The sequence below is a fragment of the Coenobita brevimanus genome, chromosome 89 (assembly GCF_032717465.1).
Source record: "Coenobita brevimanus isolate Jiangsu-jjx chromosome 89, ASM3271746v2, whole genome shotgun sequence".
NCBI classification, from domain to species: Eukaryota; Metazoa; Arthropoda; class Malacostraca; order Decapoda; family Coenobitidae; genus Coenobita; species Coenobita brevimanus.
The window spans coordinates 17,890,792-17,907,828 of record NC_137042.1 but is presented as its reverse complement, the minus strand read 5'-3'; the positions used below and the strand labels follow the sequence as shown (position 1 = coordinate 17,907,828).

The 17,037-nt window shown below is 42.8% G+C and overlaps 1 protein-coding gene across 1 annotated transcript in view; it reads left to right on the top strand.

Annotated features, from left to right (window-relative positions):
- Positions 1-17,037, top strand: part of LOC145411306 (uncharacterized) — a 191,696-nt gene that overhangs the window by 158,737 nt on the left and 15,922 nt on the right. Inside the window, exons 2-3 of the mRNA XM_080281326.1 lie at positions 13,231-13,260; positions 14,534-14,611. Coding sequence (XP_080137452.1) covers positions 13,231-13,260; positions 14,534-14,611 — 108 coding nt within the window. The remainder of the gene's footprint in view (positions 1-13,230; positions 13,261-14,533; positions 14,612-17,037) is intronic.

Below are 17,037 nucleotides of genomic sequence, written 5' to 3'. Positions count from 1 at the left end.
ATGCTCCCTGGGGCGCTGATTGGCTGATGGACTCCCTCAGCCCCGCCCACAGCACCACCATCCGCCCAATCATAACTCCAAGCTGTGTTTATGTATCGTTTTGAAGTCTGTCTCGCGTGCTTATATCTTTTTTGGCATTTTTCCGTCCGGCGATTGTGTGGCTGTTCCACTCGAGCATCGTTTCTCGCGTCTTCAATTTTTTGCCTTTCTTTGGGGGTGGGGGGTGATTAACCTCTCCAGTCGAACGGAGTTGTATATACTTTATTCCTTCTCCCTCCAGACGATTTTATTTTTTATTTATTTATTTATTTATTTATTTATTTTTTTTTGTGTGTGTGTGGGTGGGTGGTGGTGGTGAGGATGGGGTGGTGCGGGGGCATATTCCCTCAGTCACAGGACGTCTCTTTTATCCATGCTGTCTCTAGATGGAAGCGCACACCATCCAATCATTTAAGTCTGCCTTCAGGTGACTTGACATTAAGTGACACGCGTAATGATTTCCTCTAACCTAAGAAACCAATACTCTACTACGCTGGGTGGTAACCATGTAACCGAATGACTTACAGTGGTTCAGTTGGCTGAGACACTTCAAGATGAGGCCCGTAAGGTTTACATACAAGGGGAATTGGAGTTCATCGATCATATAAAGTCATTCAAGGGCTGGTTACCCTCGCCTTAAATGTCAGAACTGAGTAGCTTAGAAATGGGCCCCTACACACCTTAAGGGACAAAGAAAGGAGTCGATAACAGATATAGATAAAATCCCTATGTGAAAAATTTTCCGAACTTATGGGGTTGGATACAGCATTCATTAGCCCTTCCGCTTTAGAGGACGACTTACTTATATCCCTCTTCCTTACGCCAAAACGATTTTACTCGCCATTGAGAAGTCTCCCCAGGTGTGATGATTAACTCTTCAGTCCGAGATGGCTTTCCAAAGATGAACAAAATCACATGAAAACAGCAAGAGTAAAGGTCATTGTGTTGAAGGGGTGAACGTTTTTCTTCGTATCACTCCCTCATCATTTTTTTTCAGTTTATGTTTTTCACTCCGTCTCCGATTTCATCCACGTTAACCTTTTCTGCTCTGAGCCCCACATCATTATTTCTGAGAGGCTGCCTATCTATCCCGCTATCTCTATCTCCGCCGCTATCTATCCGTCTGCCGAGTCATGCGCATCATCAATTAGTGTCTTCCTAGCCATTTATTCTCTTTCCTGTCCTCGTCCATTCCCTAATAACCTTTTTCTTTCCTCTCGATCCCGGCGGAGGAGACGAGTTTTTTCCTACAACTCGTGGCTTTCAGATTATCTTTTTTCTTTTTTTCTTTTTTTAGTGCCTGGCTCTGGACATAAACTTGACGGCCTGTTCCCTAACTCATTTTTCGAACTTTAGGGGCAAGATATAACCTTCATTAACCCCTACACCTCACATGTCACCACTTTGATGCTGATACCGACCACCCATACTCACTGCATGCTAAGGCTGTCTCATTTAGGACGGGTGTAGAAGCAAGATTGTTTTTTTATATCTAGATTAGGATCAGTAAAAGGCACTTCATAACGAAATTCAAGTAACTATACTGTTCTGTGCGTCAGTCTAGGATCGAACTGGTATTCCTTCAAACTGCAGACAACTTTTTAGCTGCTTGAGCACTACCTATATGGAGCATTATTCTCTCTCTCTCTCTCTCTCTCTCTCTCTCTCTCTCTCTCTCTCTCTCTCTCTCTCTCTCTCTCTCTCTCCATCCATCCTATATACCGCAACACGTAATAAGCAAAGGCATCGGTAGAGAAATTGGTAAACTCCTCCAATACGATTAGTCTGTTATCATTTTACTTCTCCCACCTCCAGAGGACTTTATTCAGCTTTCGAAAGTCCTCCTGGACTGAAGGGGTTACTGGAACAATATCTCTTAGCCTTTTCACCATCAAATATATCTCCTTAACCTGAATAAAAGCTAGAGATGAGCAGGAATATAAAAATAAAAAAAAGACGTCATTGCAGTGAAGGATTTAATTTCCAGCTCGGTGTCCCTTTTTAAAGTTTATTCTTGAATTTGGTTCCCTTATTATCTTGTTCCTAATTTTTCTTGAAGGGAATAATTTGCAGGCATCAGTTCTTTGGTTTCTTCTTCCTTGCACAAAAAATAAAAACGTTTCGGGATCATTTTGCTCTAGCTTTGGAAAGACCGCTAGTTTTGAAGGGGTTAATGAGATTTGAAGCTCTTCCTCTAATCGGAGTAAACAAGAACTGTAGGCTAAAAATATGGCGTCGTAATAATGGGGTTAAAAACAGTTTCCATTAACGCCTTCACTATCAAATATCTCTTCCTTTGAGCTGCATAAAATCATTTGGATACAGCAAATTTAAAATAGATATGTAAATGCAAATAGAGGGATGGATGACTGATGGAGGACTGATGACTGATGGATGTGGTGGAGAATTGAATGATGGGCCACGAGATGAATGGGCAGACAGTGACCCTTATTCCCATTGTCACCGGAGACTTAGTAACGCCTCCTACTTAGCGATTTGTTGTGCACATTACACCTTTATATTCCATTGTATTAGGTTGTTATCTGCTTCATATCAACATAGTTTGATTAATAGCAGATAAAATGGTAAAAATGTATGATCAAGATCATCATCATCATCATCATAATCACCGTCTTCGTCCTCGTCCAGAACTGTTTCCCGTCTCGTGTGAGGTAGGACCCAAAAACTACTGTAAGCTAGGAGAAAGCACAAAGTAGAACTCTCCTGTCCTCATGATCAGGGATTGGGGCACACAGTCATTTATATATAATTCAGTTCTATCCCATTTCCAGGACTCCTGGCTCCACCATACAAACAGTAAACTGCTGATGAAAAAATATTACGAATAGCTCTTTCGTTAACTAGCTAATGTCCCAGTGATGCAAAGCTTATAGTGTATGCCGTATTTTTCACATCAAAGCCTCTTGTCCCTTTCCTATACTTTCCCTTTATCCAGAATGCCCTATAATTTATACCCTAGCCATAGTGATCCCTTTACTCTGCCATCCCTTTATCTGCTTTGCCTTGTTTTTCCATATCATAACCTCCTTTTCCCTTTCTCTGCCACATTCTTGTCTCTCTCTCTCCCAGCCTGACTTTTTTTTTTTTTTTTTTTTTTTTTTTTTACCCACCACCTTCCCCATCAACCATACCTCTTTCCTGCCTATTATGCAGATTTCTTTCATGGTTTCAATAACAACACTTTCCTTTTCCACTTCCTATCCCTTCTCATCCAGCGATCATTAACGCCGTCCCATTTCACGCCTCATCCTCTCCACTCCAGTCTACCTTCTACGTCTCCCCTCCTCCCTACCATCACTCTCCCCTCCCCATACCCTCCCCCCTATTCCCCTCGTCTTCTCATGCCCTCCTCGCTTTCCTTACTCCCCTTTCTTCATCACTCTCCTGATGTCCTCTCTCACTCTCACCCACTTCATTCTTCCTGTGCCCTTTCCTCCTCAGTTTACCTCCTCACTCTTCCTATGCACCTCACTCTCTCATGCTCTTTCTTCTCCTCTCTTTCTCTTCATATTCCCTTATTGTACCCCTGCTTTTTTCGTGCATTTCACTCTTTCCCCCTCACTCACTTCATGCCCTCCCCTCATCCTGTCTCTCTTATGCTTCCTCTTTAACTTGCAATGGTAGAGTTTCCCCATTTCCTGTACACATTGCTTTTCTGCTGTTCCTTCTCTTTCCTTTCTCACTCCTTCTCCTTCTTCTTCCTTTTCTTCCAAGTATTCGATTTTTTTTTTTGTCTTTTCCTTCCACACCATTGTAATTAACTTCATTTCCCCGTTTTAACATTCTTCCCAAAGTTTTATAAATTTTCGTCTCCCATTTTATCTCCATGTTTGATTCAGAGTTTTCTCCTCCTTTCATTCCCATCAGTACCGCCTCCTTACTGACCTATCTCCCTTTCTGTTTCCTTCCCTCACTCCCAACCCTTCTTTCTTTCCATTTCCCTCCTTCGCCTTTAACATCTTTTCCGCCCTCCGTAGTCCCTCCTTTCCCTCTTCCTCTTTCCCTCCCTCCCTCTTCCTTATTTCCTCCAATTTCTTACCTTCTTTTCCCATATCTCGTTTCCCCTCCTTTCCTTACCCTCTTCTCCTCCTTCCCTTTTCCTCCCTTCCTCTCTGTCCCTCAAATATGCTGCAGACTGAGGACCTCCCGGGGCCGAAGAGCGTACCTCCCATCGCCCTTCCACCCGTACGGTCCGTGGCTGGGGCTGAATAGGAGCGGCACTAATAGACGAACTGCAGGGGATGGGTGCTAACTCATAGGGGAGGTGAGGCAGCGGGCAGGGGTGACAGCGGGAAGGTGGGGAAGAGGCAGGCAGGTGGAGAGGGGGGGTGATGGAGGAGAAGCAGACAGGTGGAGAAGAATGATGGAAGGGTGAGGTGTTGAGAGGGATAGAAAAGAGTGGTAGGGAGAACTGGAGTGCTAGGAAGGATGAATACGGGGGGTGATGATGAGAACAGTGAGGAAGATGATGGAGGAGAGGGAGGGAGGTGGCGAGGAAATGATGGAGCAGTGGGGAGATGGAGGGGGAGGTGATGGAGGAGTGGGGTGCTAGGAAGGAGAAGGAGAGAGGTGGAGGGAAGGCAGCTGATGTATTGGGAGGGAAGTTGCAAAAGAAAGGAGAGGGCGGAGGTGGTGATATATGACAGAAATGGTGGGTTAAGGTGTTAGAGAGAGGGGGATGAAGCAGAAGAGAGAGGAAAGGAGATGGGAAGAGAGATGATAGAGGAGTAGGATGCTTGGAAGGAGGGTAAGGGAGCTGGATAGACGTGGTGGAATAAGGTATTGGAAGGAAAGTGGTGGAGTGTTGGAAGAGGGTGTTGGGAGGGAAAGGAAAGACGGAAGGAAGTGACGAGGGCTGTGGAGAGGGAGATGATGTAGGAGAAAGTAGATAGGTGGAGGAAAGGATGATGAAGGACAAAGATGCTGGAAGGGAGGTGGAGAGAAATGATGTACGACTTCGGTACTGGGAGGGGCGGAAATGAGAAGGCGATGGAAAAATGCAGGACTGGAAGTGAGGAGGGAGAGGGAGCTAAGTGATGAAGGAAGTGTAGGAGTTTTTGAAGATGGGTGTTGAGAGAGAGAGAGAGAGATTATTGCCAGAAATATAAATGGACAATTTAAAAGACATGGAAGTGCGAAGACAAAACAAGCTGAAAGAGAACTGAAAAAAAAAGAATGAAGCAATGAGTGCAGAGCTAGAATTATGACGAACGACTGAATTTATAAACTACTCAAAGCATTTTGTAAAGAAAAAGAAAAATAAGGCATACACTGCGTAAGTTTGTGAAAGGTGGGGGCAACCACCATCCTCTCATCTGATGTACCGTAGTACTTCTTTTAAGTAACGCTACAGTCTGTACCAATTCACAAGCCAAATTTTTTCTTGCATTCTTGAAAACCATTTACTACGGTGGATAGTAACCAAATAACTAACTCATGACAAAGAGACACCTGGTGGTTGCGTGAGTTAAGGCGCTCCTCCCTGGTGCAGCCCTTAAGGAACCAAATCCTAGGACGATGCTGGAGTTTAGTGCTTACATAGATCCGTTCAGGGGAGAGTGACAGGTTACCTCGCTCTACATGTCTGCAGTGAAGAGCTGCTGATGGGGCAACACTGGACTGGATGAAGGATGGATGGATGGCGATGTTTAAACTAGGCTATTATGCGAAATTTTTCAGACAATGCAGCAAAGGACATCCCCATGACTTTGATGCTAAGCTGGATTGCGTTAAATGCAATGAAGTTTGGCTACTAGGGTGGAATGAGTCTCCTTGGTTACTAGTCAGATTAGCCCTCCAGTATGACTTCAAGTGGCCACCTGAACTGCAGGGGGTTAGCGAACTTGTCAGGTTAAACCAAGAATGAAATGTAAAAAATAAACTTAAAGAGAAAATCAAACATGAGGATAGAGTCAAGCTTATGATGTTAGGTGTTACTTAGGCTTATTGCATAGAGGCTTTGAATGATGGATGAGAAGTTGACTCCGTGAAGACTAATCTGGTAGTCACGATGCCGATGGTGTTGAGGTCTCTCTCTCTCTCTCTCTCTCTCTCTCTCTCTCTCTCTGATTTCACACACACACACACACACACACACACACACACACACACACACACACACACACACACAGATGAACGCAATGAAAATCACTCTGCCCTCCAAATAATCGTTGTCTTTATGAGAAGCTTTGTTTGTAGTGTCTTTTTTTTTTTATCTAGCACTTTCGAAAAGAAGAAAAGCCAGTGACATGGAAGCAGTTCAAAATTAAAATCATAAAGGACTGAGACCATGAACTTTACTCTCTTCACCACCATGACATTATTATTATTATTATTATTATTATTATTATTATTATCTTTGTTTCAGTCATACACTTTTGTTCAACTTATAAGAAACACTTTATTGTGAAGTTATGATACTCAGTCTCCACTAACCCTTTATTCACAAAAGTTTTCCCGTGTACTAAATAAATTTTCCAGGTGACATCAGCAACAGCAACAACAAAATGTAAAATTGTCACGGAATGGGAGGATTTCAGGCGGATACTGAAAAGACTCCAGAGATTGTGTTTATAAATAAGATATGTGCAAATCAAATTATTCGTTCAATACATCTTCTAGACAAGAGATGTACATCTAAACTGAGCCTTTCATAACTGCATTCGTATCATCTGTGGTATTTGAAGTGCAGCCGATTTTAACTACAATTATCAAGTGGTATTATCGTGATCAAAATTTCGCCAACATTTCTCTGTTGGCTGTGGCAACGTAAGATGTTATACTGAAAACGTGTTGAGTGGATGACTACCAATATTTGACACACAACAGAAAAAAAAAAAACAATGAAGAAGGACGCTCGCTGATGTCCAGGGAGCAAAAGAAAAGAATGATTCTTGGCAGGGTATTGTCGACAAACTTTTGCTCGTGAAGTACGTAATAGTGCTGACTAGTGTTCATATGGAAGTGTTTTTGGAGAAATATACATTTTCACAAATAGATGCAGGGACTTATATGCTAACATACATCTCTTCATAATACACAGAAGGGGGCTCTCAGAATAGTTGTTTGGTTAAAGAAGATAATTTTATGACTATGAACTACACGAGGGTTATTTCAGAAAGTAACCACTACTGTACAAAGGGGTGTTGTAGGAAATCAAACAGCGATACACTCACTGGTCCTTTCGAGGTTGTTTGTTATGAGACAGGCTGTAACTAACATGACTCTTCTCTGAGCTGAAGACAAGGATAGCAAAACAGGAAGGTTCTGCTTTATGGTAAACACTTTTAGAACGATGGTGTCTAATGTACAGTCGGCCACAGGAAAAATTATACAAAGGGAGAAATATAAACACAAAAAAGTATAGCATTTTCTCGGCCAGTGATTTAATATCAGATAGGAAGGGAAACAGCTTAGGATGATCCTTTTCCGTTCACTTGTTGATGCTGTTCAGGGCAGTGTTACTTATTAAAGTCCCCAAGAAAGGACCAGAGGTGTATATTTTTTCCTGTGGCCGACTGTACGTTATTCTTTGTAACGCCAGACGATTTTATTCAGCCTACGAGATAGGAGGTAGAAGTAATCGTCGTTAACACCTTTATTTAGCTTAGTGAAAAACGCTTGAAGTGAAGGCTTTATTTAAACCCTCCAATTAAAAAAAAAATGATAGAGGAAAATCATCAGGAAGTAATAAGGACTTAAAAAGAAAAAGTCCCCTGGTTGAAGAAGCTAAGGCAGATAAAGGCTTAAGGAGAGGCTGTCAGGGGCTTCGACCTGCCTTCATCCCTACAGCTGTTTGCTGTATGTCAGCAGGTGTTCTTGCTTACCTGTGAATATTGGCAGGCACCCGGTGTTCCTTAGCCGCCTCAGTAACATGACGTCATTTATTTTGCTACTTCTAAACGATCTATGCACCTTAGGAAAACCTTACTTAGTGAAGGAGTAAATGAAGGCTATATTTAACCCCCAAATACAGTGAAATCAAGATTAGAATTACATTTGCTGTTTATATCACCCTTGGTGTTGTTGTTTCTGCTTAGACTTCGATTCCCCACGGACCCCCGTATTTTCAGAGTTAGCCATTCCAGTTTGATACATCTCTTAAAAAAAAAAAAAAAAAGTTTGGGAGTAGCAGGAGTAAAATACAAAAAAAAAATCTTCACCTTTCTGTAGGAGAGAATCCCTTCAACTTAGTTTTAATTGTGCTTCCTCGAGACGATTATATTCACTCTGGAAAGGCTTTTAGAACAGAAAAGGTCGGGTGTAACCTTCATTACCCACATCACTGCAAGAGATCTACCTTAAATTGAATGAAATCGGCTGGAGGTAGGTAAAATAAAAAAAGTAAAAAAGGTAATCGTAATGACGGGGTTACGCTGCCCGCGTTGCAAGCACCCTGATTCTATTTACACGCTTGCCCGAGAAATATTGCAAGTAAATCAACAAGCACTAATTACATTTGTCTTCGCTTAAGTGTTTTTAATTCAATCCCGGCCCATAAATCCTGCCTCCCCTCATTTAATCACAATAATTAAGTTAACGCCGTTTATCAGGCAGGGGAGAAGTGCAGAGACGGGATGGAGGAGTCTGGGAGGAGAGGGAGGGAGATGGTGATGGAAATGATGGAGGAGTGGTGTCGGGAGGGATGGAAAGGAGGGAGAGGGAGGTGAGTGGAGATGGAAGAGTAGGGGGAGAGGTAAGACTGGGAAGGAAAGAGATGATGAAAGACGAAGACGCTGGGAAGGAGAGATGGAAGGAGATGGAAAGGTAGAATGGAGGAGTTGGATGCTGGAAGGGAGAGGTAGGTGGATAGATAGGATGCACTGGATGAGTAGGGAGGAATGAAAAGTATGGGAAGAGAGAGAAGGGAAAGGATGGAAGAGTATGATGTTGTAATGGGATGGATGGGATGGAGACAGAGGCGAAGAAACAGAATGGAGGGTTTGGGTAAAAGAAAGGATGACGATGGAGGTGAAGGGAGATGGAGGAATGAGGCAAAATGGTGAGAGTTAAGCTGGAGAAGAAAGAGTGAAGGATATGAGGGGTGCTGAGAGGGAGAGGGAGTGGAGGGAGATGATGGTGGAGTTGGGATGGAGAGGGAGAGGGATGGTAAGAGAAGTGAGGAAAGAAATGAAGAAGAAGCATTGCGCTGGGAGGGATGGAAGGAGGTGTTGAGGGAGAAAGAGAGAGATGATGGAAAACTAGGGTGCAGGGAGGTGAGGAGGAATATGACGAAGGAAAAAGTTACTAAGAGGAAAGGAAGAAAAGAAGAGATAGAAAAGTTTATGGGTCTCTTTCAACAGTCAACAAACTTTTTTTTTTTTTTTTATCCCTGCGGTAATGAAATATAAATCAGCGGGGTAACTCTCTCCTACCGCTTCTTCTTCTGTTACGTCGCACCGCCTGCAGTTTGTCATGGTGCTGTGGTGTGGGTATTCGCGGGTTGTATCAGAGAACAATCGGCTTCTGTGCTATCATCGTGGCTGCTCTTAAATCTTGCCCTCCGCAGCGTGGGATAATGAAAGTGGGGGATGGTGATGGAGATAATGCTCTCTCTTCTTCTTCTTCTTCTTCTTCTTCCCTTTGTACTGTGGTTGCCCTGTGTTTATTTTAAGAACTTCGGCAACGGCTATCATAGAAGGACAGATGAAAGAGATGCAGCAGGAAACAGTACTTTCAAACCTTCCCATACAGTGCTAAAAGAACGTCGAATAAACTCACTAAGTGGATGTAACTTTCCTCGTTTGACATGGTGAAGACATTAAAAAAAAAATCATGTATAAGATAAAGCAGAAATTAGCTGAATGATCGAGGAAGGCAATCACTCTCTCCCTTATCTTCCCATCTCCCTCTTTACGTCATGGCGTCAGAAACTCGTCTCTTACTTTCCCTTGATCCTCTTCCCTCCCCCGATCCTCTAGTTCTTTAATACCCACTTTTTTGTCCGAGGATTTACTCTCTCTTTAACCCCATCATTTTTACTCTCATCCTGCAACTTACGCACGATTTTACTCTGCTCATGGGACACATCTTGTAAGAAAAGAGTTAACAAAGGCTGTATCTAACCATTTGGAATAGTCTCTCCTAGGCTGAGTAAAATCGCCTGGTGATAAAATGAAAAGAAATGATGTGAAAAGGAGAAACATAAATGAAGAAAGGTAGCTGGTGAGGAAAGGATTAAAAGGAGAGCACAGAAAATGAGATGTTTTAGAAAAAACAGAAGTGGATAGAACTTGAGGGAGAAGACACAAGACGCAAATCTCTTCTAAAAGACAAAAAAAAAAAAAAAAACGTAAGCTGTAACAGAAACTAAGAACGACTTTCATGAAACGAATACATGTGGAAGGAAACATTTGGAGAGTGAGAGAGAGGATATTCAGTTGCGATTCGTGTATGAAAAGTGAAATGAATAAAATTGTGCGTGTGTGTGTGTGTGTGTGTGTGTGTGTGTGTGTGTGTGTGTGTGTGTGTGTGTGTGTGTGTGTATGTGCGTCTAGGGGGTTAGGTCCTCGGTTTCTCTCGCTTCATTGAGTTTGTATGGCCGCTGCTTCCACTGCTTTTCCCTCCTGTGAGCTGTGGGTAAAAAAGGTAAAAAAAAATAAAGGAGAGACAGACAGACAGACAGACAGACAGACAGACAGACAGACAGACAGACGGACAGACACACAGACACAGACAGACAGACAATGATCAGACGAAGGAGAAAGAGAAGATCCGAAATATACAGAAGAGAGGGCTTACAAGTGAGAAACTTAAAAAAGGAAGCGAGAAAAACAGAGTATAAACAAAAGGAAGGGAGACACGAAACAAAATCATTATCATCATTATCATTAAAATCATCATCATTATCATCAACAGCAGCGGCAGCAGCAGCAGTGAAGTGAAAAACAAAGGACAAGGAATAAACTGACAGAAAAAATATAAAAATAAAGATGAAAGATAAAAGAGCCAGCCGCATCATGGAAAGAGGACGAGGAGAATGACACTATCAGGCAGCCTGTTGAATAGAACTTTAAACGCCCTGAGTGAAAGGCCCCCCTCAGGTATCAAAAGAGGGGCGATGAAGAAGAGGGTGACAAAGAGGGTGCTGGGTACTTTACTCACGCGTGGATAAAGCTGGGAGAGGGAGGTAATGGAGGAAAGAGGAGAGATACGTGTGTGTATGGGGCGGAGAATGGGGGGAGGGGGAGGCGGAAGAAGGAGGAAGGAAAGGTGAGAAAGACAGAGAGGGGAGAAAGGAAGAGAAAGAGAGAACATTGGGAGGGGATAAAAGAACGATGTAGAGATTACAGGGAGATGTTGGTATGGCATAAATTTTAGGGGGGAAAGGTATGAAGACAGGAATGATGGAGTGAAAGTGTGTTGGGGGTGAGAAAGAGGAGGGAAAATGGAAGGGGGGCGGGAGAGAGAGGGAGTACAGGGAAGTTATGGGAATTTTATATGAAAGTAATAGTGAGAATGGAAAGGAAGAGAGGAGAAATGATAGCAGGAAAAGAACTGTGTGAAAAAAGGGATGGAAGAGGCTTAGTGAGGAGGGGTTGAGAAAGTGTAGGAGAGGAAGGGAAGGAAGAGAGGTTGAGAAAACGAGTGTAAGGAGAGTACATCACAGACCTGTAGAGATCACAAGAGGATTATGTTGAGAACGATTTTTTTTTTTTTTTTGCGAGACTACAGGTGAGAATTAAAACGAAGATATGAATGGTAAAAACAGGCGGGGAACGACGAAAAAAGATGAAGTGGGGGAGGGAGTTATATTGTGTGTGTTTGGGGGAGGAGATTGGAGGAGAAATGGGGAAAGAGAAGGTGGGAGAAAGAGTGTAATTAAGGAGTATATTATAGATCCGTATTGACTATTTGGAGAATTTGTTGAGGAATGCAGTTTTCAGAATAAAAGCGGGGATAGTATTTAATAGAACAGTGATGGATCAAACTCGTAAGTCTGCTGATACAGATTTTCATTTAGCTCAAACCTCTTCACCTGGATAATGCATGAGTTTTGTCTTTTTTTTGCTTCATCTGGGCAAGTTTATACAGTACAGTAAAGCCTTTATACTGAACGGGCTAGAAGCAGCCACCACTATCCTTTTAAAAATTATAGCCTTTCAAAAGTCTTCTTGCTACCGGCATACACCTCATATTTATTGAGCATAAAAGGAGTCATCTTGAAAACAGATTATTACCGATGGATTGCACAAGGGTCATGAAGGCAATTAACTACAATGCAATTGATATCTGAGGAGGAGAGACTCGACGACCTCTGCTTCTCTTCCCAGTGAAGGGAGGGGGGTTTTGTATTGTAGAGATTAATGAACTTAGACTGAAGAAAGGCAGGTAAAGTAGGAAAGTTATAGACTGAGCGAGAATGGTAAGATCAACTACAGATACTTTTTCTTCGTAATGTAGGTGCCTGTGTCTGTGTCAGTTTATGAGTATGTGTATGTCAGTCTTACCTCCGTAAATATCATGTTTTACCATTGTTCCGGCTTCAGATTTACCTTTATTTTAGCTGATGGTAGACGATTTTCTTCATGATAAAGGAGATCTCGTTGTGATAGAGCTGCAGATGATATCTGTTAGCCCTGGAAATTTCTATGTTGTTCTGTCTTCCGCCACACAGTCTTATTCAGCTTAGTTAAGGCCACTGTGAAGGGGTTGTGCTAATATGATCGATCTTTGCATCTTTATGGATATACGAGTATGTACGTGAATGTCTTGAATGACATGTGATGCTTGTGTTGGGAATTATTGACACACGGGAAGGTTTCAGACTGATGTATCAGTTTTCAGGTCATATGGTAGCAGTGTGGATTTCATCAAAGTTCTTTTCGTAGCTACGTAAGTCAGACAGTTGTTACCAAAGTACGTATCTGGTAAATGGAAGAAATGATAAGGATTACCTGGCTCGTAGTCTGTTCTAAACTCAGTAGGTGTTATTAACTAAGAAACTGGTAGAAGGCACTAAACAAAGAATATAAGTACGTGTAGCATTAGTCAAAAGAAAAAAGTTTGATCACTTGACAGAAGGAAGGAAAAATGTCATATCACCTGTTCAGCAGTCAGTATCAGACTCAGAAGGAGATACAGTATTAACCAAGCTAACTGTCATACATCCAGCCTGATCCTTAACCCCAGAGCACCTGACTAACATGGCTTTTCCTCTTCCCCTCACAGGTCACCAACACCACCGGGGTCACGGGCAATGTAAGTATTCCACCTTCACATCATATCACATCTCATCACATACTTAGGGCCGTGTTCTCCCCGGTTTTAGAGACATTCTAACACCTCTTACTTAACGAATTATTTTGCAGTTCAGGAGTACAATCGACTAATTTTTTGTGTGTTTTGGGGTCTTTTTGATAGTGACAAAAACTTTATAAATATCACATTGGAAAATATTAAAGTGTCATATGTGGAAATAAACCGGTCAGAAGGAGGTGCTAGAAAGCTTCCTTGACCGTCGAGGATACTGGCACACTACAGGCTTTATTTATGAGCAACTTGTACGATTTATGCCCAGCGTTGAGGATTTATGAGCAGTCCAATACATTTTCTAGCTTGTCGGGTGGTTAGAGCGCCCGAGTCGGTGGGTGGATCTAGCCATGCTTGTAGGATCGCTGCCCAAAAGGAGATTGTACTGGAACCTTATCGATCATATAACGCCATCAGGGGACGCAGGTTGAGCTATAGATATACAGGACTTCTGTAGCCTACCCTTGGGCCCCTAAACCTCACTGGGGATAACATAGGACTGGTAGATATTATTATTATTATTTTTTTACCATTTATTGAGTAACCAGATTAGGAGCAACTTTTACATTTTATGAGAATTATATGCATTTCTACATGTCAGAAAAATGTATTAAGAATTACTTCGGCTATTCATAAGTAGATTTCAAAGTAAAAGCATAACCTACACAGTCATACATGTAACTAAAGCAGGTCGGTATAAGATTAATTATACGCTCTACCTTCTAGCTTATATAAAGTCGCAACACACGTATCAGCTTTGTATGTGATAAAATAAATTACCAATCGATGTACACCAGAGCATTAATAACTTAGCTGTCAGGTGAGATACGAAGGCAAATAACCCCTATAAAAAAAATAAAATCTTCACACTCCTCTGTTTCTTAGTTGTTCTAATAACGATAATGTGGTTAAATGGAAGGTCATTCACTTGCTGCCAAACAATAATAGTATTTTGCATCAGCGACGAGGTATGTAACTGAAGTGCAAAAAAGTTATCGGTAAGTTTGATGAAAGATGTTTACAGTGCGAAAGACATAAGGCAGGGTGTAATAAATGACATAAATGCATCCGTCGTCCAAGCACAGCACTGTTGTGTGGCAGGATATATAACTGATGTGCCAGTAAATTAAAATAGCAGTAGTAATAGTAGCAGTAATAGTAGTAGTAGTAGTATGTTATTTTTAGGCCTTGCGACTCACCACCAATCTTTTCCCCTCCCCAGATGAACCAGATGTGCAAGGTGTGTGGAGAGCCAGCGGCCGGGTTCCACTTCGGGGCCTTCACCTGCGAGGGCTGTAAGGTGAGTGTCAGGTGGGAGTTGTGGGGGAAGGACAAGGAAAGAGATAGGGGTTAGGGAAATTGTGTGTGTGTGTGTCCAGGTGGTGAGTAAGGGCATGGGATAAGGAAGGAGGGAAAACTGGTGACCATCTAGGTGGGGGGAGGCGGAAAGGTGGGGCAAGAAGAGAAAAGTGAGCGGAAAGTAAGTGACTCTTCATGATGGAGAGGGAGGATAAAGGATGAGGAAACAAGGAAAAAAGATGAATGTCCACGTCGGGATGGATAAAGGGGACGAGGAAAAATAGGTGAAAGCTGAAGACAATTGGAAGTGAAAAATAGGACTAATTGAGGAAAAAGGACATAAATTAAGAGCAAGGGAGGGGAAATGGGTGAAAGTGAAAAAAAGAGGGTAAGAGAAATGAGGGAACAGGTATTGATAAAAACAGAAGATGGGCGAAAGGGATAAACAAAGGACAAGAGACGAGAATTAATGGGGAAGATGGGGAACATGGGTGGAGAGGGAGGGGCAAGGGTGAGGGTTGAGGAGAAATGTGCGAGTGTAGGGGTAGGGGCAGAAGGGGATTGGAAATTGTAAGTAAACTGAAACCAAGATTTATTTCTAAAAATATGTACATACGTGATCATTCTTCCGCCGACAATGTACTGAGAGAGAGAGAGAGAGAGAGAGAGAGAGAGCGGTGAAAGTCTGCATCACATTTTAACAGCAGTGGCATAAAATAGGAACCTGGGAAAGTGGGGAGCTATGAGGCTACTTATCTGCGATGGGGAGAACTACCCTTGTCAGCACCACAATACACTGGATTAAGGTCCTCGTAACGCACACCACCCTTCGCCACGGATCAGAGTGAGAGGATATAGTGTGTGTGTGTGTGTGTGTGTGTGTGTGTGTGTGTGTGTGTGTGTGTGTGTTTGGGGTAGGAGTAAGTTTATGGAGTAGCCTACCGTACCATATGACACTATAATACCCATCTCCGTTGTGACAGCGTAGAGATATCATATTCAGAACAAGGTATGGCGGTTTTTCCAAGGATGTTTATAAACCCGTGGGGACTTAAAAAGTAGTGAGAGTTGTGTTTGGCAAAATTCACACCACTGCGGGGCTTGCTTTACTTGCATCTTGCTAATGACGGATTATTTTATGGAAGGTAAAGGGAGACGTCTCATACTGGAGGAGGTAATGAAGGCTATTCTTAAGCCTCCTGTTTGAAACGCGTCTGAAAACCCAAACAAACTCATGTGGAGATAAGCAAGAACTTATAAAGACGTCACCAGAGTGAAGGAGTTATATATCCACATTGTTTCCTCCAGCAACGTTGATTTAAACCCTTGTCCGTTGTCGTATTCGCTTCACCATCACCTTATAATGTATCACAGTCCTCGGTGGAACGTTGCACATCCCACTACACACCTTACATACTCACTTTCAGTCATATTTATTTGCAAAACACACACCTCACCATTTCACCACAAATGCTACCACACCACCACACGCACTACAGCACATCACACTACCATACCAGTCATCACGCAAACCACTGCACATCACACCACCATACACTTCATCACAAACACGAATACACAACCACATGCCGTCACACACCTCATACACTTCGCCACAGTCATGTCCACACAAGCACATACCGTCACACATCCCATACATCTCACTCTAAACACACACACACACACACACACACACACACACACACACACACACACACACACACACACACACACCGCTCGCTGGTGCAGTGGTAACGTTCCCGCTTGCCAACTGGTGGACGGGAGTTCGCGCCTCGCTCAGGTTGCGAAAAGTTTCACTGACGAAGTGGGTGGTTACTGTCCCCCTTGAGCAAAGGGACGGGTGTGTGCGTGTGTGAAGGTCACAGCCTTGCCCTTAGATCGGACTATATGAGCTCTCAGCTCCCTTCCGGGAGGGTAAAAGCTGACGATCACGACCATCAAGTGATCCTGACCGAACCGGTGAATTACACACACACACACACCTCTGCACTTTCAAACGCACCCTACCACAATACCACACACCACTTCACACACGCACACCATCACACAACACTACACCACTACACATCATAACACCACAACACATCAATACACCACTAAACTCTTTACTATACTCCCTATCGAATAAAACCACAAGGCCATCATGCTGTAGGCACACCATTACACACCCAACCACTCCACGTAAAAGCACCATATCTATATAAACCCTTAACCCCTTACATCATTAAACCCATAAATATTCTAACTTTTCTCTGCCTGCTACCGTCAGACTAATTCATTCAGCTCAGTGCAGGTGTTGTAGAGTGGGGAGGCAGTGAACATTACCCACCATCACCCACCGCTCATGGCAGCGATTCTTCTCTAACTGTATTCGCAGTTCTGATACCCCCGTACAGCTGTGATCCG